Source organism: Scyliorhinus canicula, chromosome 18 (assembly GCF_902713615.1).
Source record: "Scyliorhinus canicula chromosome 18, sScyCan1.1, whole genome shotgun sequence".
NCBI lineage: Eukaryota > Metazoa > Chordata > Chondrichthyes > Carcharhiniformes > Scyliorhinidae > Scyliorhinus > Scyliorhinus canicula.
The window spans coordinates 72,023,616-72,049,162 of NC_052163.1; the positions used below are offsets into that span (position 1 = coordinate 72,023,616).

The 25,547-nt window shown below is 44.5% G+C and overlaps 1 protein-coding gene across 1 annotated transcript; it reads left to right on the plus strand.

Annotated features, from left to right (window-relative positions):
• Positions 1-769: 769 nt before the first annotated feature.
• On the plus strand, positions 770-25,159 carry LOC119952986 (ras-related protein Rab-8A). The gene is made up of 7 exons (XM_038776708.1): positions 770-885; positions 4,946-5,006; positions 5,410-5,487; positions 6,986-7,075; positions 8,663-8,728; positions 11,894-11,944; positions 20,628-25,159. The coding sequence occupies exons 1-7, from the start codon at positions 785-787 to the stop codon at positions 20,718-20,720; spliced, it is 540 nt and encodes a 179-aa protein (XP_038632636.1). The 5' UTR covers positions 770-784; the 3' UTR covers positions 20,721-25,159.
• Positions 25,160-25,547: the final 388 nt, after the last annotated feature.

Genomic DNA, 25,547 nt, shown 5'->3' on the forward strand with positions numbered 1-25,547 from the left:
GACCTTGGAGTTGAAGATGGCAGGGGAGGTAATGAAGGGAGTTTAAACAGGCCCATGGGATTCTTGCCTCTTATGAAATGAAATGAAAATCGCTTATTGTCACGAGTAGGCTTCAATGAAGTTACCGTGAAAAGCCCCTAGTCGCCACATTCCGGCACCTGTCCGGGGAGGCTGGTACGGGAATCAAACCGTGCTGCTGGCCTGCTTGGTCTGTTTTAAAGCCAGTGATTTAGCCGAGTGAGCTAAACCAGCCCCTTATTAGCTGAGGCACAGAATACAAGAGCAGGGAGGTCATTCTGGAACTGTATTAAATACTAGTTAGACCACAACTGGAGTACTGTATGCAGTTCTGGTCACCACATAGCAAGGATGTGATTGCATCGAGAGTGTGTACAGGAGATTTATCAGGATGCTGCCTGGGCTCGAGGGTCTGAGCAATGAGGAAAGATTGGATAGGCTGGGGCTGTTTTTCTTGGAACAGTAAAATTGAAAAGGGACCTCATTGGATTGAGGGGCATAGATTGGGTAGGTAGGAAGGCACTTTTTCTATTATCAAAGAGATCAATAAATAGGGGGCATAGATTTAAGAGGTAGATGGCTAAGAGAGGAGTTGAGAAACTTTCACCCAGTGGGGGGGGGGGAGAGGAGAGAGTTTGGAACTCGCGGTCTGAAAGGACGGTTCAGTCAGAAACCCGTGACTTCCAGGGTTATGGGCCAAGCGCTGGAAAATGGAATTAATGTAGTCGGATCTTTGTTGACCGAAGGACCGCCTTCTGTTTTGTAAATGTCTATAAATCTATCATTTTGTTTCCTTTCCTTTTCAGGTATTGATTTTAAAATCCGAACAATTGAATTGGATGGAAAGAAAATCAAACTGCAAATATGGTAAGGATTGTGGAGCTGCGCTCCCTGTATTATGCTGACTGCATCTGCCTTGAAATCCAAGTCTTTTATAATGAAGACATTTAAACTTCTGGCTCTCAGTGACTTTGCTGACGACAGCTTATTTGAAAAAGCCCCTGTGTCCATCAGTTAATGAATCAGAGTCCGGACACTCTGTCACCAAGGAATATATTAATTTAGCGAATTTTTGATGTGCCCTGAAGACTGCAACGTAGAACATTGAACTACGGTGTTAGCTTAAGAGATGGTCTTGAGCCATTGTCCCACTGCATGCTCTCTAAAGCATTTACTCAACCCCTTTAATGCAAAAATCTCCCAATGTGCTTTATAATGTGGAAAAGGAAAAATATAAGAAATAAATAAGGGATGGACACAATAAATGAGGGATCAACAAAGACTTGGTGCAAAAAAAAAACATTTACTTGTTTTCTTCATTCCAAGAGTTTCTACACTTCAAAAGCACTTCATTAACTCTAACTGCTTTGGAATATCCTGAGGTTGTCAGAGAACATAAGAATGGGTATAGGCCTTTGCTCAATTAGATCATGCCTGATCTACCTTAGCTGGACCTTCCTGCATTATCTCCAGTCCCTTTATTTCCCTTAGAATCCAAAAGACTTCTCTGTCTTGAATATCCTCAATGACTGGACACCTACAGCTCTCTGGAATGGGCAATTCCAAAGATTCGCAATCACTTGAGAAAAATGCCCTTCAATTCTTTTTTTGTAGCCAGCAGCCAATTTATTTAAGTGCAGGAACTCTTTAATATCTTGTGCACGGGAATTTCCAAATTACTATGCAACTCCACATTTTGGAAGCAACATTGCCTTTGAGAAAATTCTTCCTAATTTCAGCCGAAATGGTTGGCCCCCTCGTTCTGAGACTACAATCCCTAGTTCTAGACTCACAGCCAGGTGAAACATTCTCCCAACATATTTCAATCTACATACCAGTGTTGAAAGAAGTGGCTGTCAAAATCACATTTTTATAGACTGGAATGGTTCATGCAGATTGAAAAGGTAGAAAATGTAATCCCACTCTTTAAGAAAAGAGGGAGAGAGAATGCAGCAACCACAGACCTGTTGGCCTGGACCCGGGTTCAATTCCAGCCTTGGGTGACTGTCTGTACGGAGTTTGCACTTTCTCTTTGTGTCTTCATGGGTCTCACCCACACAACCCCAGAAGGATGTAGAGGTTCATAAAGTCATTGAGTATATTCAAGACTGAGATTGATAAGTTTGTACATGTTAAAAACATCAAGAGGTACAAGAATAGTGCAGGAAAATGGCGTTGAAGTAGAAAATCCACATTGAATGGTGGAGCAGGTTGGAAGAGCTGAATGAAATGAAAATCACTTGTCACAAGTAGGCTTCAAATGAAGTTACTGTGAAAAGCCCCTAGTCGCCACATTCCGGCGTCTGTTCGGGGAGGCTGGTACGGGAATTGAACCGTGCTGCTGGCCTGCCTTGGTCTGCTTTCAAAGCCAGTGATTTAGCCCTGTGCTAAACAGCCCCTGGCATACTCTTGTGAATCTTGGATGCACTCCCTCTAAGGCAGGTTTAACCGTCCTTGGAACCAAAGGTACACAGATGACTAGGTGAGGCCTCATTGAGGCCTTATGCAATTACATTAAGCTTTACGAAGTAAAGTAAAACCCTCGCATGCACACTACCTTATAATGTGCTGTAAATGTAATTCTTTCTTTATATGGCTGAAGCGACAGGGTTTAAGGAGAGAGTTTGAGTGTGTGACTGAACTACTTGCCCAAAAACCCCAAGACCAGACAGTTGCAGAGGGAGTGTTGGCACTATAAGGCTGGATGATTGGGTGGGATGTGGCCATGGAGGGACAAAGAATGAAAACTTTGAACAGAATGGTTTCAGGGTGCAGAAGCTAGTGGACATCACTGCGAATCTGCCTGATCGGTGAACAGGTCCCCATGCAGGACAATATGGTGGCTGCCTTTGGGCTAATTGCAGTTTGTGAGAGGGAAAGGGAGACCATTTTTGGAATGTTGATGTAATTGAAGCTGAAGGCAAGAATGGGAGTATCGGTTTGGGAGGGCTGAGGTGGTGATAGGTAATGTGTCTTGGGATATGTTGGACTTGGGAAGAGAAACTATGGGTTTATCTATGATGGGACGAGCGTGCAATTCTACTCCGAATTGCTGTGAACTGAAATGCACTTCTGAAAGGTTGAAAATAAATTCAGTGGGAAATTTCAAAAGGAAAGTGGTTATATACCGGAAAAATAAATACTTGCAAGGTAATGAGGAAAGCAGCCAATGGGACTCATTAGATAGTTCTTTCAAATGTTACGACACCCTGGGTTGGTGCTCGGTCAATTCCAGCTCCATTGACCTGGAGTCACAACACAAGTGAATTAGCCAATAATTCTTAGAAAAATACCGAAGTCTTTGGTCCTTGGCTGCCCAATAATTACATCTTGTAAATGTAAACATAATTACTTTTTTATTAATAACAAGAACTATAATGAAATGTGCAGCAAATACAAGTGGTTAACTATTATCTAATTCCTAATTCCCCACTTTAATTTGCCCCCACCCTCTACACAAACACAATACAGACAAACAGAGGGGAAGAAAGGGGTTTAAAAGTCATAAGTGAAAGGCTAAAAAGAGACTTTGTTTCAGATGGTGGTTTTTAACACCTTGCTCCTCTTCACACTTTGCTTTCAGTCCAAAGTTTTTATTGTAGATTAATTCAGGTTTCTGTAGTTTCAGAAACACATCACTCACAGCCTTTCTGGAAAGAGAGCGAGTAGATCCTTTGTCTGCAGCCAGTAATGGATTTCCTGTAGAATCATTCATTCAGCTTCTGTGGAGCTCCTGAAATACATCACTCACAGCCTTTCCAGAGAAAACTGAGGAGAAAGAGTAGGTCTTTATCCCTGTGCTTCCAGGAGTCAAAATGAGCTCCTTGGCAGGTGAATTAATTGGCCAAAAAGAAAATGCTGGAAAATCTCAGCAGGTCTGGCAGCATCTGTAGAGAGAGAAAAGAACTAACGTTTCGAGTCCAGATGACCCATTGTCAAAGCTGAATTAATTGGCCTCCAGCCAATCAATCAAACAGAGTCCCATCCCATCTCTCTGGTGTCAAAAGGTCTGAAACTCTTGTTCAAACTAGTAGAGATTAGCAGAGTCTTCTCTACTTTCACTTCTGAATTTCTCATTCTCTCTGCTGCTATTTGTCTTAAAGACACATGTCCATTAATCATCGATGGATGAAAATGATAACGGCAAAATAAAAGAAGCGGGAAATAAGGGAATAAACAAGAAGGACCCTTCCACAAAGAGCTAGCATACACTTAAATGACCTGCAGTGCACGGTTCTGCAAGGAGATTGCCCATCTATCACTTAGACTGGTTTCGGCTGTGATGGATGTTGCAATCTACTTGAGCTCAACTTCGGGATTCAAAAAGGATGATGTCTTGGAGATGGAACAGCAATTTGCGCAGCCTGATGGGTCAAGAGTAATTTTTCTCGTTAAAAACAAGGTGATGGCTAGGTTTTAAAAGGAATGTGCTAGTGCCCCAAAGAAACAAGCCATTCACGTTGTCCGCTAGTTTAGATGACGGGAGGCTCGCTCAGTAGTTGAATGGAGTGAAGGCCATTCCACTAACCTCTAACTGAGGTGATAGATTTAAATTGACTAGGTTCGTGGCACTTGACAAAACCCAGTATCACCTCACTTGTTGATTCCAAGTAGTTGCAGTGAGTAGGAACTGTACTTGGCATTACTCTGACACCCCTTTTAACAAACTAGATGAGGAAGCATCCAGATGAGCAGCGCAAATACACTAATACTACCTAATCCCATTGTGTGACTGTGGCGTAAAGGGAATATATGGCAGTTTAAACAGTGAAGTGCTTGATTATCTCACAGGATAATAGTTTTATGAGCATCAGAGATGTTACTTTGCAAAAGACAAAGAAAAGTGAAATATGTGATGTTGCAAAAGTTAATGGAAAAATTAACTTAATGTCACAAGAATGTAATTACATCTGTTCAAACCTCTTAGGGACACAGCTGGACAGGAGCGCTTTCGAACAATCACCACTGCATACTATCGAGGAGCCATGGTAAGGTGTCACTGACAACTTCATACATTAATCATTCTGATTAGTAGGTGCTGTAACAGATTGTGGAAAGGCTGGATGATGGGAGAACTGCTGTGTGCTGTTGTACAGTTAAAGTGAAGGATGGGATACTGTTCCAAATCTAAAGTCATCACTGATTTAATGTTTTTGTCCTGAATAGTCAGTAATTTGAGCTGGGGGTTTCATGCCTGAGGGGATGAAGTATGAGAAATCATCTGTGTCTTTAGATCTCGGTAAATAATACGCTTCTGAAACTGAACGTTTTTGCTCTTTGAGTTGTGAAGTGTCAATCACACACTGTCTATTGCTGAAGAGCCATTTTAGATGTTAACAAAATGTTGAGGCCCTTCATTCAATGACTAGTTTAACACTTTTACTTTGGCAGGGCATCATGTTGGTGTATGATATCACTAATGAGAAGTCCTTTGATAACATCAAGAATTGGATCCGGAATATCGAAGAGGTAGGTTTTACAAACCTATTGGGTTTTCCAAGAAGGCATGCAAGTCTGCAGTGTCAGACTTAGCTCAGTGGCTGCACACTTGCCTCTGACAAACTCCCCATTTTGAGCATGCGTTCTGTATCAGTGCTGTTCTGTCAGTGCTGGAGGAATCGTCTCCCAGATTAGACATTTAAACTAGGGTCTGCCCAGTCATGGATATAGAAATTCTTGTGGTGTTCATCGAGAAGGAGCGAAACATTTTCCGTGTCCTGATCCAACACCAATACTGTTTGAAGTGTTACCTGGTTCTGTTCTGCTGCTGTTTGTGACACATTTTATGCAAATTGGATGACGTGATTAGTAACGTTACAACAGGGACTGAAATTCAAATGTACTTAATTGGCTGTAACACACTCTGAGACACACAGTCTGGCAATGTGAAACATGCTGTACAATCTTATATTCTTTCTATTCTTTGCACGTAAATTGAGTTTTGAGAAATGAGAACAAGGCTTTTGGTGATTTACAGGACTGTCACAGTAATCTGAGACTAGATGGGGTTTGGACAAGATGTCATTTTTATTGAGAGTTAATGCAAATGATTGATTTTGTAATAACTACCCCCCTCCCCAACAACGTATCATCCTTTTGAAGCATGTCGTTGCTGCAATGCCCTCTGCTTAGTGGAGGCCTCGCTGAAGATCTTGAGCACCAGTTTACCATGGGAACATGTGCATGAGAGGGCTTTTGAGGCATTCTTGTTAAACAGTGCTCCTAGGAAGGAGCTTGGAGGGATCCACCTGAGAAATTTGGCTGTGTTGCATGCCCATTTCCACAATGTTCTGCCCAGTATTACATGCTCAGAATTGGGTTGGTTACTTTGTGGAAAAAATACTCATCTTGACCCTCTAGTACAAATCATTTAAGTATTTTGTCCTGTTGAAAGTCTCATCATGCATCTATTTATATTGAACTTGGTCCCAATATGTTTGCCAATGTTACCTTGCAGGGTGGGTAAGGATTTGAGCATGTATATTTGTGGAACATGGTAGCGCAGTGGTTAGCACTACTGCATCACGGCACCGAGGACCTGGGTTCGATCCCAGCCCTGGATCACTGTCCGTGTGGAGTTTGCACATTCTCCCCGTGTCTGTGTGGGTATCACCCCCACAACCCAAAGATGTGCAGGATAGGTGGATTGGAAATTCTAAATTGCCTTTTAATTGGAAAGAAACCCAAATTGGGTACTGTAAATTAGAAACAACTTGCGGAATGATGAGAGTCATGGTCTCTAGACTCTACAAATGTCAAGAGTTATGAGGAGAGCACGGGAGTATGGCATTGAAATAGAGGAGCAACCATGATATTGAATCATGGAGCAGGATCAAAAGGCCGAATGACCTACTGCTCCTATTTCCTATGTTTCTGTGGGGTAATTAGGAATTGATGGTATGAGATGACTAGATTTACAACATACTCGATTGTTACCTTTTCACTTGAGTTGTTTTTCCTGTCTTAGCATGCCTCAGCCGACGTTGAGAAAATGATCCTTGGGAACAAGTGTGATGTAAATGAGAAAAGGCAAGTCAGCAAAGAACGTGGAGAAAAGGTACGAGCCCCAGAAACTCTTAACTGTGGCTGACTGGCTGCCAGAAACTTCAGCTCTTTAGATATTCGTCCGGATGTAGGCTCCTCAGCATTCCATGAGCGAGCTTTGAGTGTCTTGTTTAAGGTTGTGTCCATGATGATAAATATCTGACTACACTGTAATCCAGAAGGGGACCAATATTGTTAGCTGAATTAAATGTTAATGTTAATGAATTTGGATAATATCTCCACATTCCTCTCCGTGACCTTGAAATATGTACTGAGATAAAACAAGCAGAAATAAATCATTTCTGTGTAAGTGACTTTAGAGCAACACTCAGATCAGATTCAGTCTTCATGGCACGGTGGCACAGTGCCAGGGACTCCGGTTTGATTCCAGCCTTGGGTGACTGTGTGTAGTTTGCACGTTCTCCCCATGTCTGTGTGGGTTTCCTCTGGGTGCTCCAGTTTCCTCCCACAGCCCAAAGATGTGCAGGTTAGGTGGATTGGCCATGATCACATTCCACCCTGCCCCAGTCCTTTCTATCCAGAAATGTGACCAGCTTTGGTCATTTCACTTCCACTTTGCCAAATTGTCACTGGGGGCTGTTCGCGTTTCTTATCAGTAAAGGAAGACATTCCCTCTATCCTTGTAACAACTGAATGTTAGCAGCTGGGTAACATTACAGCTACACCACCTCTTTCCCTCTTTAGTCCGTCAAGCACACATTGAGGGAGCAGTTTCCAATTTTCAAAGATTTGTGACTAAATGACACCCCGGAACCATTGGAAGAAGGTGGAGAGCAAGGGTGGGGAGGTAAAGGTTTAGAACATAGAACAGTACAGCACAGAACAGGCCCTTCGTCCCTCGATGTTGTGCCGAGCAATGATCACCCTACTCAAACCCACGTATCCACCCTATACCCGTAACCCAACCTTACTTTTTTAGGACACTACGGGCAATTTAGCATGGCCAATCCACCTAACCCGCACATCTTTGGACAGTGGGAGGAAACCGGAGCACCCGGAGGAAACCCACGCACACACGGGGAGGACGTGCAGACTCCACACAGACAGTGACCCAGCCGGGAATCGAACCTGGGACCCTGGAGCTGTGAAGCATTTATGCTAACCACCATGCTACCGTGCTGCCCCTGTGGGGGAAGGATGGGTGTGGTCCTGATGGATAATGGGCTGGACAAGGAGTGAAGTGGTATGGGACAGGGCTGGGTTCGGAGAGAGAAGCGATTAATTGACAGCTACAATTTCTTATTTGCGTGCTATGTGGAAGGAACCGGTTCAAACTAACAAAGGATCAATTTTGGAGTGGAAGTTTTTCTTCGCGCACACAGCACTTTTGAGGTGACCCTGAATGGAGTAGTGGAGGGAAAAATCTTGGGGCAGCTTCTGAACAAGCTTTGGAGTACAAGGTAAACCAAATTACTGGGTCATCAGTAATTACCATGACAACAATGATCATTGTCAAAAAGGATGGGTGCCAAGAGTTTTAAGATTTGCTGAGACGACATAAAAATCAGTCCCTCGTCTATCCTCTCATTCTCTTCCCTGCTTTATTGTCCCATTCTGTTGGATTTTTTTTCTCTTTTAGTTAGCCAGTGACTATGGAATCAAATTCATGGAGACCAGCGCAAAAGCAAATATAAATGTGGAGAATGTAAGTATCAAGGATATGCACAGTGTTTGCTACTGACAAAAACAGTGATTACTTATCACTGCCTAAAGGGGGGAGGCGGATTCACGTTATTGAACTTGATGATCAACCATGATCATAATGCATGGCGGAGCAAGCTCAAAGGGCCAAATAGCCTCCTGCTTTTGCTTTCTATGTATGTTTCTTTATAATAAACTGAGATTATGGGAAGTACAGGACGGAATTGAAAAACATTGCAAGAAAAGCTGAGCAGTGCTGAACCCAAAAAACATAAACACATATCGCTGGTTAGTTAAGGAAGACCTGCGATCTATTAATATACATTATACAATATACATTACTGATCTGGAAGAAGGTACTGAAGGCACTGTTGCTAAGTTTGCAGATGATACAAAGATCTGTAGAGGGACAGGTAGTATTGAGGAAGCAGGGGGGCTGCAGAAGGATTTGGACAAGCTAGGAGAGTGGGAAATGAAGTGGCAAATGAAATACAATCTGGAAAAGTGAGGTTTCCACTTTGGAACGAGGAATTTAGGCATAGACTATTTCTAAATGGAGAAATGCTTAGGAAATCAGAAGCACAAAGGGACTTGGGTGTCTTTGTTCACAATTCTCTTAAGGTTAATGTGCAGGTTCAGTTGGCAGTTAAGAAGGCAAATGCAATGTTAGCATTCATGTCAAGTGGGCTAGAATTCAAGACCAGGGATGTACTTCTGAGGTTGTATAAGGCTCTGGTCAGACCCCATTTGGAGTATTGTGAGCAGTTTTGGGCCCCATGTCGAAGGAAGGACGTGCTGGCCTTGGAAAGGGTCCAGAGGAGGTTCACAAGAATGATCCCTGGAATGAAGAGCTTGTCGTATGAGGGACGGTTGAGGACTCTGGCTCTGTACTCGTTGGAGTTTAGAAGGATGAAGGGGGATCTTATTGAAACTTACAGGATACTGCAAGGCCTGGATAGAGTGGACGTGGAGTGGATGTTTCCACTTGTAGGAAAAACTAGAACCAGAGGACACCATCTCCAACTAAAGGGACGATCCTTTAAAACAGAGATGACTAATTTCTTCAGCCAGAGGGTGGTGAATCTGTGGAACTCTTTGCCGCAGAAGGCTGTGGAGGCCAAATCACTGAGTGCCTTTAAGACAGAGATAGATAGGTTCTTGATTAATAAAGGGATCAGGGGTTATGGGGAGAAGGCAGAAAATATCAGCCATGATTGAATGGCGGAGCAGACTCGATGGGCTGAGATGCCTAATTCTGCTCTTATGTCTTATGGTCTTATGGACTTTAAGGGAAATCTTCCATGTTTAGGCAGAATATGGCTAAAGTTTTAATCAAGTACTTGAGCATTTGTCTTCAAAAAGCAAGTGGATCACCCAAACAAAAGCAAGCGGATGATGTCCCTAAGAGACGAGAGGAGTTGTAAACAGGATAGTAAGAGAGAAAACTGGGCAATAACTCTTTTTATCAGAGCCAGATCCTTCCTCCTGGACTGGATACATATAGATCAAGAAAGTTGGTATGTAACTTGGTCCAGATGGGATAGGTTGTTGCACGAAGCAACGGTAGGAATAGTGGCGGTATTGGTCACAATCCTTTGATCCTCTTTGGACACGGTGGAGTGGCTGGAGGGTTGCTAATGTTGCACTATTGTTCAAGAAAGGGAGCAGGATAAACCAGGAAACTACAGAGCAGTTAGACTAACATCAGTGGTGGTGAGGTTCTTGGAAACTGTTACCAGAGACAAACTAAACTTTGGTTTGGGAAGTGGGGGGTTAAGCAGGAAGAGCCAGCATGGATTTGCTGAAGGCATTATCGGCCAAAGGCCACCTCCTGTACTCTTTGTATGATTTTGTGACTGAATAGATTTGCTGAGACCTCTTCTCTTCCTGCCTCCCCATCCCCCCCACCAAAGAGAGATTTGTAGTATATCAGACAAAGGATGTTCTGTTGATCCCGAGAGCTGACTTTGAATAATTAATTTGCAATTTTGATTTGAATGAAGAGTTTCTGGTTTGGCTGTGACAGAGTGCTCTGTTAGAATGACTAGTGATTGTACTTTGCTCCCTCTGGTGAAACATTACAAGAGCCCATTTAGCTTATTGTACCTGTGCTGTTGCCAGTGTTCCCATTGGAGCCATTTACTCAGCAAAAGGTCGGAGAGGGTAAAGAAATTTCCAGACAAATGACTGAAAAGGACTGGGGAAGGAGCTGCCAGATGTAGTAGAATGGTGAAGAAATTAGCTTTCACCCTGGGATTAGAGGTGGCAATCAAAAGGCCGAGGGAGAAAACACAAAGGCGCTTATTGTGGTGGAGCTGGTGATTTGAGGTTCTCCAGTGGTTTGGTCTTTGGCCGAGGTCTTACCCCCAGTCCTTCGATCTCGCATCACAGAAGTGACTGGTATATTTTATGTGTGGCGGAATGGAGGAGATGCATGAGTATCGGGGAGGGTGGGTGCGTGCGTGAATGTGTGGGGAGGATGGGTGCCTGTGCTTGTGTGTGCGTGGGCTGGGGTAATCTCGTGCACGCATGTAGGCGGGGGGGAGGGTCACGCCCGTGGGCGGGCAGGAGGGTACGTGTGCTTGTGTGTGCACGGGAGGGGGTAGTAGGGTCATGTATGTGTGTCAGGATTTGGATGGACGTGTCTGGTCGGGTGGGGGGGGGGGGGGGGGGGGGGGAAGAGGAAGAGGGGAGAGAGAGAGAGGTGTTAGCCCCAAAGGACTTTGGGAAAAAAGACCATAGGAGAGAGATTGAGAGACACTGAACCAGTGTGGCCTGAGAGAAGGAGATCATGAATGATGGCATTAAAGAAAGACGGGGGTAGCAGAAGAGACGTGAGATGGTCAGACTGTAGGGAGAGGCATGGCAGTGAAGTTATACATATGGAGCGGATGGGGAGAGGCCCAGATAACCATGGAGGGGTAATATTCCCGTACCAGCCTCCCCGGACAGGCGCCGGAATGTGGCGACTAGGGGCTTTTCACGGTAACTTCATTGAAGCCTACTCGTGACAATAAGCGATTTTCTTTTCATTTCATTTCATTATGTAGGAACATCCAGTACAAGTGGGAAGGATTTGTCTACCAGAGGGGTAATAACCGTCATATTATGGTCTCTTTACTTTTTTTTCTGGGTGGAGACTTGATAATTCCAATGTTTACTATTTCAGGCGTTTTTCACACTTGCCAGAGATATTAAAACAAAAATGGACAAGAAACTGGTGAGTATGTCGTACATTGCGTGTCTGTTGATGTGTTTAATTTCTTAGAAAGCAACCCAGAACTGTCAGTGCAGTATGTAATCAAAACTAGGCAGCTGCAGACAGGGGGGCAGACATGAAAGGCACTCCGAGTCAGAGCTTTACAGCACAGAAAGAGGCCCTGCAGACCATTGTGCCTGCACCAGCCATCAAGCACCAGCTATACTAATTGGTCTTGTATGCTATGGTGTTTCAAATGCTCATCTAAATACTACTTAAATGTTGTTGATGGTTTTGAACAATTCACACCTCTTTAACCTGGGATTACCCCTCTCTCTGGATCTGTAAAGACTTAATCACCTGCTAATGCTCGCATTTAAAGCATTGTCTTGCATCTTTGACCTTTGTCTCTATATATGTTTTTGGAACCTACCTCTTCATTCACCTGAGGAAGGAGCAGTGCTCCGAAAGCTAGTGATTTGAAACAAACCTATTGGGACTTTAACCTGTTGTTGTAAGACTTCATACTGTGCTCACTGCAGTCCAACGCCAGCATCTCCACATCGTATTTAAATGTTGTGAGGGTTCCTGCCTCTACCACCCTTTTTAGACAGTGAGGTCCATATTCCCACCACCCTCTGAGTGAAAAGGTTTTTTTCTCCAATCCCCATTAAATCTCCTGTCTCTGATCTTAAGTCTAGGTCTACAACCCTATCTTTGTCTCTCATAATTTTGTACACCTCAATCAGATCCCCCCTCGTCTTCTCAGCTCTAAGGAAAACAACCCCAGCCTAACCAGCTTCTCTTCATGTCTGAAATGTTCCAGCCCTGTCAACATCCTGGTTAATCTCATCAGCACCCTTTCTCGTGCAATCAAATCCTTCCCTTAATGTGGCGACCAGAACTCACACAGGACTCCAGCTGTGGCCAAACAAACATTTTAAACAGCTGCATCATATCCTCCCTGCTCTTTAATTCAATGCCTCGACTAATAAAGGCAAGTATCTCACATTCCTTCTTAACCATCTTATCTACCCATCCTGCTGCCTTCAGCAATCTTTGGACATGCACACCAAGGCACTCTGGTCCTCTTCCTAGCATCCTACCATTCATTGTATATTCCTTTGCCTTGTTAGCCATCCCAAAATGCATTGCCTCACACTTTTCAGGGTTAAATTGCATTTGCGTTCTGACCAGCCCACCTATATCGTCCTATAAACTAAGGCTTTCCTCCTCACGATTTACCATCCCATTTTTGTGTCATCTGCAAACTTACTAATCATAACCCTCACATTCACATCTAGATCATTAATGTACACGGCAACAGCAAGGGACCCAGCACTGATCCCTGCATGTCTAGCTATTCTATACAATAAGCAGGGGTCATAGATTTAAGGTCGGGGGCAGGAGAGTTATGGGGATTTGAGGAAAAACCTTTTCTCCCAGAGGGTAGTGTGAATTTGGAGCTCACTGACTGAAAGGGTGGTGGAGGTGAGAACCCTCAATATTTACGTATTTAGATGAGCACTTCAAACACCATAGCATACAAGACCAAGTGCTGTAAAATGGAATTAGAATAGCTAGACACCACCAGGCACCGGCTTCCAATCACAAAAACAATCTTCGACCATCACCCCCTGCCACCAAGCCAATTTTGGATCCAATTTGCCAAATTGCCCTGGATCCCATGGGCACTTAATTTCTTGAATAATCTCCCATGTGAGACCTTGTCAAAAGCCTTACTGAATTCAATGTAGACTACATCAACTGTACTACTCTCATCTACACACTTACCTCCTCAAAAAAATGGCACAGTGGTTAGCACTGCTGCCTCACAGTGCCAAGGACCCTGGTTCAATTCCAGCCTTGGGTGACCATCTGTGTGGAGTCTGCACTTTCTCCCCGTGTCTGCGTGGGTTTCCTCTGTGTGCTCATGTTTTCTCCCACTGTCTAAAGATGTGCAGGTTAGGTGGATTGGCCACGCCAAATTGCTCCTTAGTGTCCAAAAAGGTTGGGCTGGGTTACGGGAATAGGATGGGGGCCTGACCTTTGGTGAGGTGCTTTTTCAAAGGGTCGGTGCAGACTCGATGTGCTGATGGCCTCCTTTTGCATTGTAGTGATTCTGTAATACATGATCTCCCTTTGACAAAGCCATGCTGACTATCCTTGTTTAATCCCTGCCCCGCCCCCCCCTCCAAATAGAGATTAATTCTGCCCCTCAATATTTTTCAATAATTTCCCCACCACTGATGTTAGACTCACTGGTCTGTAATTACCTGGTTTATCCCTTCCTCCCTTCTTGAATAATAGTACCACATTGGCTATGCTACTGTCCTCTGACACCTCTCCTGTGACCAGAGAGGATTTGAAAATCAGCATCAGAACCTCTGCCTTGTCTGCTACAGCTGCTGCAGATGCATCTCATCTGGGCTTGGGGAGGGTTATCCACTTTTAAGCCTCCTAAAACCACCTCCTTCTCAATGCTAATCTGTTCAATTATATCACAATCACCAGCCCTGCTTTCTATAGCTATTTTGTCCTGCTCCATAGTGAACACGTGCAAAATACTAATTTAATACTTTACCTGTCTTTCGGCTCCACACACTACTTTGGACTATAATGGGCCCTGGTTACCTTCCTGCCCTTAGTATAGTTTTTTTTTGAAAAATCATTTCATTAAGGTATTTGTAATTTTATAATAATAACAGTAACAACAGTAAACAATGCAAATCCAAATATAAACATATTCCATAAATAATTTCCATCCCTAACAAGTCCCTCCCACCCTAAACAACCAGTTCTCTTTCTCTTCTCCCCCCCCCCCCCCCACCTTAAATTTTTTGCCTCTGCTTACAGTTAATTTTCTCCGAAGAAATCGACAAACCGCTGCACCTCCGGAAGAACCCTAGCGTTGACCCGCTTAGGGCGAACTTGATTTTCTCGAGACTGAGAAACCTAGCCATGTCGCTACCCCAGGTCTCCGATTTCGGGGGCTTCGAGTTCCTCCACGCTAGCAATATCCGTCTCCTGGCTAACCGGGAGGCAAAGGCCAAAATGTCAGCCTCTTTCACTCCCTGGACTCCTGGATCTTCCGACACTCCAAAAATCGCCACCTCCGGACTCTGCACCACCCATGTTTTTAGTACCGTGGACGTGACATCTGCAAAACCCTGCCAGAATCCCCTAAGCTTCGGGCATGCCCAAAACATATGGACATGATTTTGCTAGCCACCTCGCACACCTGTCCTCTACTCCAAAAAAAACTTGCTCATCCGGGCCACCGTCATGTGTGTCCGGTGAACTACCTTAAATTGTAGCGTGTCCCACCTTCTAAAGTCCTCCTTCATTTGCTCTACTAGCCGGGTCAGATTTAGCTTATGTAATGTCTCCCATTCTCATGCCACCTAGATTCCTAGATAGCGGAAGCCCACCGCAACCACCACTACCACTACTTTTCCATACTCGTGCATCGCCCCCTTCGCCTTCAATTGCTTCACTGCCTTCCCTGTAGATAACAGACCAAATGCCATCTGTAGCTTCTGCCGCTCCTAAGCACTGCCTTTAGAGCTTCCCAAACTGTGGCTGCCGAGACTTCCCCTGTGTCATTTATTTCCAGATAGTTCTGGATGGATTCCCTCACCCGCCCACACACCCCCTCATCTGATAACAGTCCCACGTCCAAGCTCCATTGTGGGCGCTGAACCCCCTCCTTGCTCACCTGTAAATCCACCCAATGTGGAGCATGGTCCGACACATCACTCACCAAATACTCGGTATCAGCCACTCCCGCCAGTAAAGCCCTGCTCAAAATAAAAAAAATCCGATCCAGGAGTGTGCTTTGTGCATACGGGAGAAAAAAGAAAACTCCTTCACTCTAGGCCGTCCGAACCTCCATGGGTCTAACCTCCCCCAATCTGCTCCATTAACCTCTTTAGTTCCTTCACCACGGCTGGCACCCTCCCTGTCCTTGACCTCGACCGGGTCCGGGATCTTCCCTAACACTCGTCTCATAAATTCCACATCGTCCCAGTTTGGTGTGTATATATTCACAAGCACCACCGGCATCCCCTCCAGCTTCCTGCTCACCATGATGTATCTACCTTCTGCATCCACAACTATTTTCCTGTCTCAAATGCCACCCGTTTGCTGATCAGGATCCACCCCCCCACTTAGTCTTAGAGTCCAACCCCCGTAAGTCCGCCCTCGGGCATCCACCGTCCTCGACCTCCCATTTGTCTACCAACAAGTTAACCTCCCCTGTCAGCAGAGCAGCTCTCCCCCCCCCCCCCCCCCCCCCCCCCCCCCATATTAGCAGCACCCCAATCCCATAACGAACTTATCACCTGCTCGTCCACCACTGCCTTTCCCTGAGCTAGCCCGCCCAGCTAGCCTGGTACCCCACCAATGGCGCAGGACATCCAACTCCTATTGTCCTCCTCTCTCTCTCTCTCTCTCTCTCTCTCTCTCTCTCTTTCCCATGCTGCAGGTTCTGCATTCGCTTTCTCTGCTCGACTATTTCTTCTTATACAACCACTTCAGGTCTACACCTCCATGTACTGGAGGGGGATTTCTCCACTGTCTCACTCTTCACCCATCAGTTTCCAATTAAATTTTAAAAAATTCAGGAGAAAAAATCCAAAAGATCCGACACGAGCGGGAGCTACCAAATACGCGACATCTCACTCCTTGGCCTCCACCAGAAGTCCAATATAGTTTTTTAAAACACCTTGGGGTTTTACTTTATTTTATCCACCAGTGTTTTTTCAACTCTCCTCTTTGCTCTCCTAATTTATTCTTTAGGAATTCCCCTGCACTTTCTGTACTCTAGGGCCTCCACTGTATCTGCTACACGCCTCCCATTTTTCCTTATCCAATCCTGTATATGCCTTGACATCCAGGGTTTTCTGGACTTGTTGATCGTGCCCTTTACCTTCATTGGAGCATGTTGGCTCTTTACTCTCTCTCAATTTCCTTCTTGAATGACTCCCACTGCTCTGATATGGATGTTCCTACAAGTAGTTGCTCCCAGTCCCCCATGTCCAGGTCTGTCTTATCCTATTAAAATTGGTCTTCCCCCAATTCAGAACCTTTATTTCTAGTTTATCTTTGTCCTTTTATAACTATCTTAAATCTTACTGAGTTATGGCCATTATCACTGAAATGCTCCCCCGCAAACACCTCTACCATCCACCCGGGTCTATTTCCTAAAATTAGGTCCAGTACCCACCCCCTAACTTGTCGGGCTTTCTACGTATTGGCTCATAAAACTCTCCTAGGTGCACTTTGAGAATTCCATCCCCTCTAAGCCTTTCACACTCTAAACTATCCCAATTAATATTGGGGAAGTTGAAATTCCCCAATGTTATTACTCTATTGTTTTTACACTTGTCTGAGATTTGCCTACATATCTGCTCTTCTATCTCTCATCGACTGGGGGCCTATAGTATACTTACAGCAACGTGATTGGACCCTTTTTTGTTTAAGTTTCACTCACAGGGTCTCAGGTGAGGAACCTGCTAACATATCATCCCTCCTCACTGCGGTAATTGATTCTTGATTAATATTGCAACACCACTTCCTCCTTTACACACACAACCCCCACCCAGTCTCACCTGAAGATTCTATACTCTGGAATATTGAACTGCCACTCCCTCAACCATGTCTCTGTGATAGCAATAATATCATGCTCCCATATGTTAATCAACGCCCTAAGTTCATTGGCCTTAACCGCAAGACTCCTTGCACAAATATAAATGCCATCCAGCCATGCAGTGTTATCTTGTGCCTTAACATGCCTACGCTCTGCCTTCCAGACTGACTTGTTCTATGTCTCTTTGGCCGGGCACTGTACCCTCACTCTGCCAAATTAGTTTAAACCTCCCCACCCCAGCACCGTTCTGGAGTCACTTCTGTGGCCGTAGAAATGTCTGTCTGCACCACTCGCTATTGAGTGACCTACCATTGTTGCTCTTCTACTCTTACTTCTTACCCTTGTGTAATTGAGCCACCCACATCACTGTGAACTTTGCTCTGGCTGCACTCCCCAGAGGAACCGTCACTCTCATTGTTTTCTAGCACAAAAAACAGTTCTTGAGATGAGAGACTCTCTGGGCTTCCCGGACCACCTGTCCTGCACCCACCTTCCAAAATCACACTGTCCTCAAATCTATCAGCCTAGCGGATGCACCACCCTGCCTCCCACTGACATTTGACCTCCAAAACATGGAGGTCAAGCTGGTCAAACCAGTGATACTTCCTACAAATGTGGTCATCCAGACTTCTCAGAATGTCAAAAAATTCCCACATGGTGCAGATCTTGCAAAACACAAGACTGAGCTACCCAGTCATACTTTTAGATGCGAAGAAAGATATATTTTTAAAGAACAAAGAAAAGTACAGCACAGGAACAGGCCCTTCGGCCCACTAAGCCTGTGACAACCATGCTGCCCATCTAAACTAAAATCTTCTACACTTCCTGGGTCCGTAACCCTCTATTCCCATCCTATTCATATATTTGTCAAGATGCCCCTTAAATGTCACTATTGTCCCTGCTTCCACCACCTCCTCCGGCAGAGAGTTCCAGGCACCCTGTGTTTAAAAAAAAACTTGCCTCGTACATCTCCTCTATACCTTGCCCCTCTCACCTTAAACCTATGCCCCCTAGTAATTGACCACTCTACCCTGGGAAGAAGCCTCTGACTATCCACTCTGTCTGTGCCCCTCATAATTTTGTATATCTCTGTCGCCCCTCATAATTTTGTAGATCTCTGTCACCCCTCAACCTCCGTCATTCCAGTGAGAACAGACTGAGTTTATTCAACCGCTCCTACATAGAACATAGAACAGTACAGCACAGAACAGGCCCTTCGGCCCTCGATGTTGTGCCGAGCCATGATCACCCTACTCAAACCCACCCTATACCCGTAACCCAACAAACCACCCCCCCTCCTCCTCCCTCCTGCGGTATGCCTCCTTGTCTATCTTCTCCACCTGTGTAGCCCCTTTCAGTTACCTGTGGACCTGTACACCTAGATCTCTGACTGTCAATACTCTTGAGGGTTCTACCATTCACTGTATATTCTCTACCTGCATTAGACCTTCCAAAATGCATTACCTCACATTTGTCCGGATTAAATGCCATCTGCCATAGAACAGTACAGCACACAACAGGACCTCTCTCCACCCAAGTCTCCAAATATATATATATACTACGAACAGCAACGGTCCCTGCACTGATCCCCGCTGAACACCACTAGTCACAGCCCTCCAATCAGAAAAGCACCCTTCCATTGCTACTCTCTGCCTTCTATGACCTATCCAGTTCTGTATTCATCTTGCCAGCTCACCCCTGATCCCGTGTGACTTCACCTTTTGTACCAGTCTGCCATGAGGGACCTTGTCAAAGGCCTTACTGAAGTCCATATAGACAACATCCACTGCCCTACCTGCACCAATCATCTTTGTGATCTCTTCGAAAAACTCTATCAACTTAGTGAGACACGACCTCCCCTTCACAAAACCATGCTGCCTCTCACTAATACGTCCATTTGCTTCCAAATGGGAGTAGATCCTGTCTCGAAGAATTCTCTCCAGTAATTTCCCTACCACTGACGCAAGGCTCACTGGCCTGTAGTTCCTTGGATTATCCTTGCTACCCTTCTTAAACAAAGGAACAGCATTGGCTATTCTCCCGTCCTCCGGGACATCACCTGAAGACAGTGAGGATCCAAAGATTTCTGTCGAGGCCTCAGCAATTTTCTCTCTAGTAACCTTGAATGCTTATCTTTCCTTAGTGTAGCTTTAAAGTGGACAAAACAACATACCCACTACTTACCAATCAGCTCTCTCTTGTAGCCTCAAGTCGAGCAGGGCCAGACCACTTTCTGAAGAGGAAATAGTCCCAGTTTTTTCCAAATTCCCAAATGTCCTCACTCTGACTGTCTCACTCAGGGTGTGCTCTCTCAACTGCTGGTGTGCGAATTTTCCTAGTCAATATTAAATCTCCCCTTGATCTTCTCTGTTCTGGACACCAATGGTGGGACAAAGGATGTGGGGGATGGACCAGAGAGCAGAATTGTAGAGTGCAGAGATCTGAGGATTGTAGGGCTGGAAGAATTGGAGATGGCAAGGGGAGAAGCCAAGGACTGATTTGAACATAGAATTTACAGTGCAGAAGGAGCCCATTCGGCCCATCGAGTCTGCACCGGCCCTTACAAAGATCACCCTACTCAAGCCCACGTATCTACCCTATCCCCGTAACCCAGCAACGCCCCTTAACCTTTTAGGACACAAAGGGCCAATCCACCTAACCTGCACATGTTTGGACTGTGGGAGGAAACCAGAGCACCCGGCGGAAACCCACATAGACACGGGGAGACGTGCCGACTCCACACAGACAGCGACCCAAGCCAGGAATCGAACCTGGGACCCTGGAACTGTGAAGCAATTGTGCTAACCACTGTGCTAACGTGCTGCCCTTAATTCTCACCCACGGGTGAGAATTTTTAAATCAAGGAATTGGTGGACTATCTGATGATCAGTGAGAACAGGCGGAATAGGAGAACAGGACTGGGTACAAGTTGTGATCCACACAGAAACTAAAGTTGTTAAAATGATTGTTGTAACAGTGTGAATTTATTGGGCGGAGGCTTGATGGCATGCAGTGTAACTACGATTTGCTAACCTCTCCTTTTACTGTGTGCAGGAAGGCAACAGTCCACAAGGCAGCAGCCAAGGCGTGCGGATCACCTCAGAACAACAGAAAAAGAGCAACTTCTTTCGTTGTCATCTCCTGTGATGAACGTTGCCTTATTAAAAAAAAAAACCTGAGCTCTCAGTGACTTGAAGTGGAGTGTGCACGCCCTGAGCTTTTCCTGTACAGATGGACACTTGCTCTGAACAAGCCCTGTCGTGCTGCCGATGGCCTAGAGAGATCAAGCAGCTGAGGTTTTTAGCTTTTAGGACCTGTCTGATGATGATTACCTCAGGAGTGGAAATGTGCAAGTCAGAATCTTCTGATTGGAATCCCTCCATTTTAGTAATTTCCAACCTGTTTTGGGTGTAATTGTTTGAAATCCTAGTGTTCCCATTTCCTGTGTTCCCCTCTGGTTTCCCTTTTTTTCGTCTTTCCGGAAAGATCTTCTGTTTTGGTGATGCTCCTGGCATTGGAGTCCTCCCCCCCCCCCCCCCCCCCCCCCGTTTTTTTCACCCTTTGATCTCGCTGTGCAATGTGCTGCAGTTCCTTCTGTCATGGCTTCACATGCGACTCTGTGTACATTCCCTGTTCTAGAAGGGCATAATCCCACTGATTCGATCTTTGTTCTGCCTGTGGTTGAACCTGTTTATCATGCGTGGATCGTGATGGTTGTGAGCAGCCCAAATGTCAGTTCTCAAACCTAGAGGCAAGTGTGTTTGTGCAGTTCCTCTCTTCCCTCTCTAGTGGTGATGTGTTATTTGTTGAAGACTGCGGCTCACTTCCCCTTTCCATCCGGGGTACTGTTGCTTTTCTGAAATTTAGTACAACGTGTATACAATCCAGAAAAACTGTTAAAAGCAGATATAAAGTATGGTCCTAGCACCTCAGTCAGGTTTAAGAGAGCATTGCTGGTGGCATTTCCTCTACATCACTATGAGCAGCAACTAGACTTTGTCAATTGATCTGGGTGGATGCCAGCTTATCGCTTTGTTGTGATAGTCCCTGTGGTAATTATACTAGTCCAAGTCAGCTTTCATTATTTTTTACGAGATTGGATAGAAACTGCCAGAAATCAGAATACAAAGCTGAGGACTCCAAATAATTACTGATGGTACCTACTTGGTTCACTGATGTTGTCTATGAGAGGATTTTACCGCTAACTGGAGGTCATATGGGGTCTGGAAATGCAGAGGGATCAGGCAGGATGCGGTGAGACCCTCCTGATTGAAAGCTATTCACTTGCCGATGTGTCTGAATTTATTGAAGTAGCCTTATTCATCACCATTGTTTTCTCTTAACACTTAAACAATGGGGGACCCACTGAACAATATTGTGAATAGTATTTTGAATGTTGATGCTTAAACTGGTGAGAGCATGTGCTGTTCGTCAAGCAGGGTAATCTTTAAATTGCTGGCTCCAAGAGTTGGCAGTTTAGTGGATTGGAGGCTCAAAGCACAATCAGCAGGTCCTATTAGTTCAGCTTATGCACAATTTTCAAACTTGAGTACTGAAATAGTAAAATCTCCTTGGGGAGGTGGAATGCACTTTTAGTTAATGGGTAAAGATTGACAGCTGTCATCTCCTTCATGTTTGATTGTGAAACAGTCAAATAAATGATTTGTGGACTGCTGTGCACCAGGTTTGCCTCTTGCACCATCAATTCCTGAGACAGTCCCTATTGTGACTATCACTGTATAAACTTAAGTACTGGGCAGTAAATTGAGTTTTGATGATAAAACCATTATTATTAGCTCTGAAAGGTGGATTGATTCATTTTGAAGTTCCCTTAAGACCAGAGTGAAGCTGTGATGCTGATGACGGACAAAAGGAGCGAGGTTTTGACTTCATCTTTAATTCCGAGAGTATTGTATTTTTTTTAAAGCAATGGAAGGAAACCGATTCTCTTCCGATCTCCCCTCCTCTCCCCATTCTCCCCTGTCCCAATACAGATCTAGGACGTATGTGTCAATTTGCTGCTTCCAAGTCAGAAGGTAAAACCAGGAAAGCAGGGAATAGATGGATTTTCAGAGCCTTTTGAACAAAGTACTTGGACTTCTCTAATCCTAGAGGTTAAAATCCAATATCATCGTTACTTTGGAAGATGTTTTTGTGTGGGTGGTGCACAGACAACAGTGAAGGAGGATGGGACAAACATAGCCAGCCATTGACATTGCTGTGTATAAATGCCTGTGTGTTAACTGCACTTTATCAGTATCCATAGCAGGCTAGTTCAATAGTTGCTGAGCTCAGACAGACCTGAATGTTGTTCCTTGTGAATTTTTAGTAAGCACTTTGTGTAGCTCAATAGATGAAGGAGTGGGAATACACCCCTTTAATTCTAACCGAGAAATGAAACCAATATTGAAATATGTCAACCAATGTGCAAATCATGTTTAAATACCCAATCTGATTACTGCACCAGAATCTCCTGCTGGACAATATAATGTATATATACAGCCAGTTCTTCCCACCGAGTGTTTTTTGACGATCTGCCCCCCTCCCCCGTCTAAGCCAACCCTTTGAGCACTGACATTAACAGATGCACTTTCTGCTTTTCTTTTTCCTTAACCTAGAATACTGCAGTCAAATGTAATGGCACTGCCACTATGCTGTCTGTGTAACTGGCCCATGCCCATGATCCTTCTGATCTGACTGGCTCAGTAGCACAGTGAGGCCTATACCATTAGGGGGTGGGGGAAGAGAGTGAGGAATCCCTCGCTGAAGCTGCGAGCTGTTGTCCAACAATTTGCGATGACCCTATTTCCACTGGGTTTTTTTTTTGGAGATAGCTTTAACAGCTTCCTGACTGTGATGGCAGGCGATTCATGGGTGTTGGGTGTCAGTTGGATAAAAAAGATTACTTATACTTCACAGATGTGAAGATTTATTCTCAAGTTGATTGTGATCACAGTCTTCAAAAACGCACTGGTACTGACTTTGGAAAATGATCCCGTGTTCCACAACACACAATGCCATACTGCCTCGCGATGAAAGCAGCCTCCATCTCATCATTCGCTACTGTCCTTCAATTCTCAAAGTGAAGATTTTTATTTTGCTTTGTTATAAATTAAGAAAATGTTTAGTTTTGTGCTAACTTTCAAGTTACAGCGTTTCTTGCTTTGATTGTCCAGGATGATTGTGGTGTTGAAACAATTAGTTAACCACTCCCCAAGCCCAGCAACTCGGCTATATTGCCAGGGTGTCCCCATCAACAAGGCCTAGAATGCCATGCACTATCCAGGCCAGTCTGTCTCAGTCTGGGGTTAAACGATGAAAAGCTGTTGAGAAGCAGAGCTCCTTTTACGGACAGCAGTTTGGAGTTTATGCAACTGACGGTCCTGACCCATAAGTTCTGCAATGCTTAACCTGCACCAGCAAAGGTTCTAACACTGCCTAGCTTCATATAAAACTAATAGCACACTATATAATATTTCACAAGCACTGGGTGGTACTGGGGAAGATATTGCAGGGGTGATCCTCCACCTAAACGGGGAATGCCTGAAGACTAAATGATTTTCAGCAGTGATGTCAGGCCCTGACCACTAGACAGCGAGCAGGAATATGTTGTTGGCAGTTACTGAATTTAGGTGGCATTGGCTGGCATTCTGGTCCAGTGGTGAGGATGGGACCACATTTTGGCAGGAATTTCAGCAATTACTTTGCTTTCCTCTTTGAACTAAAGTGCTCTTTGTGATGTACAGATTAAAATGAATCTGCTAGTTCTATTCTATCCACACTGAAAGCAAGATTCATTTTAGAACCAGTTTTAAATGGATATTCTAGAGGGACGGGATGGAAGGGAGTGGAGTCGGACTTATTCATTTTCTTTCCTCCATGGAATAGCCAATGCCAGATGCTATGGTTAATGCCAGTGTTTCTGTACAGTTAAATTACAAGAGGGGACCTCCACCCCCAGGGAGATGGCAGCTTGTGGTTCTAACTGGGAATATCTGAAAGTGTAGTCCTGTTTAACAGCGGCTGTGTGGCCACTTGAACTGCAGCCTCACTGATGACAGATGTGGGGATCTCAATCCAATATTCTGCATCCTATTCTGGCTTCTGCATTCACATTACGGAAATACTGATATGCATTCTGGCATGTTGCTGGTGATCCACTGCATTTTACACCTCATGTCCCCAGCTGTGGAATGTAGAGTGAGTTAGAAACAGTCTGTGGCCTGCAGTTTTTAACATCCCGTCTCTCTCTCTCTCTCTTTCTCTCTCTGTGTCCCCCCCCCCCCCTTTGAACCATCACAATTTAAACAGTATTTAGGAGGTTTGGGTGGAAAATATTACCATCTGTTTCAGAATCATTGTCCCTGTACATTCTTCAAACATTCCTTGTGTTACAATAGTCTCCAGGATTCATTTGGTTTGAAAGGATGGGAGGCTGCCTTGTTTCAGGTGACCATGTAAATAGCTTTACTTTAAAAAAAAAAAGGATTAGCCACTTTCTAGTTCTTCTGTACTTCCTGAAGTTACTGAACTTGTAGATACAAGTGGCGTTTTAATGAGATTAAAATGTGAGTCTTTAAAAAGCAGATGTGTCTGCAGTTTTTGGTATGTGACTTTCAAGTTGACAGAACAAACACATAACTAGAGATCCTGAACTTGTCTTGAAGGATCTGTCTGGAATTTACCACCCAGCCTCAGGAGTTTGTGATGCTGAAATCTGGCAGGTTGAATTCTTCCCACATTAACCAATTCAGATTGTGCTCCTAGTTACACTAATCTCCCACCAGGATCTGTGCAGGTTCATTAACCCCTGCCAGTTAACGAGATCAGATGTTAGAAATTTAAAATAGTTAGAAATTAATTTGAAAAAGAAATGGGTTAGTGTTTTAAGTTCATTTTTACTGTGAATTAGTTAAATTTCAATGTCATGGGAACCAGGCCAGAGAAATCCTTATTCTTAGCTCAGGGTGGCTT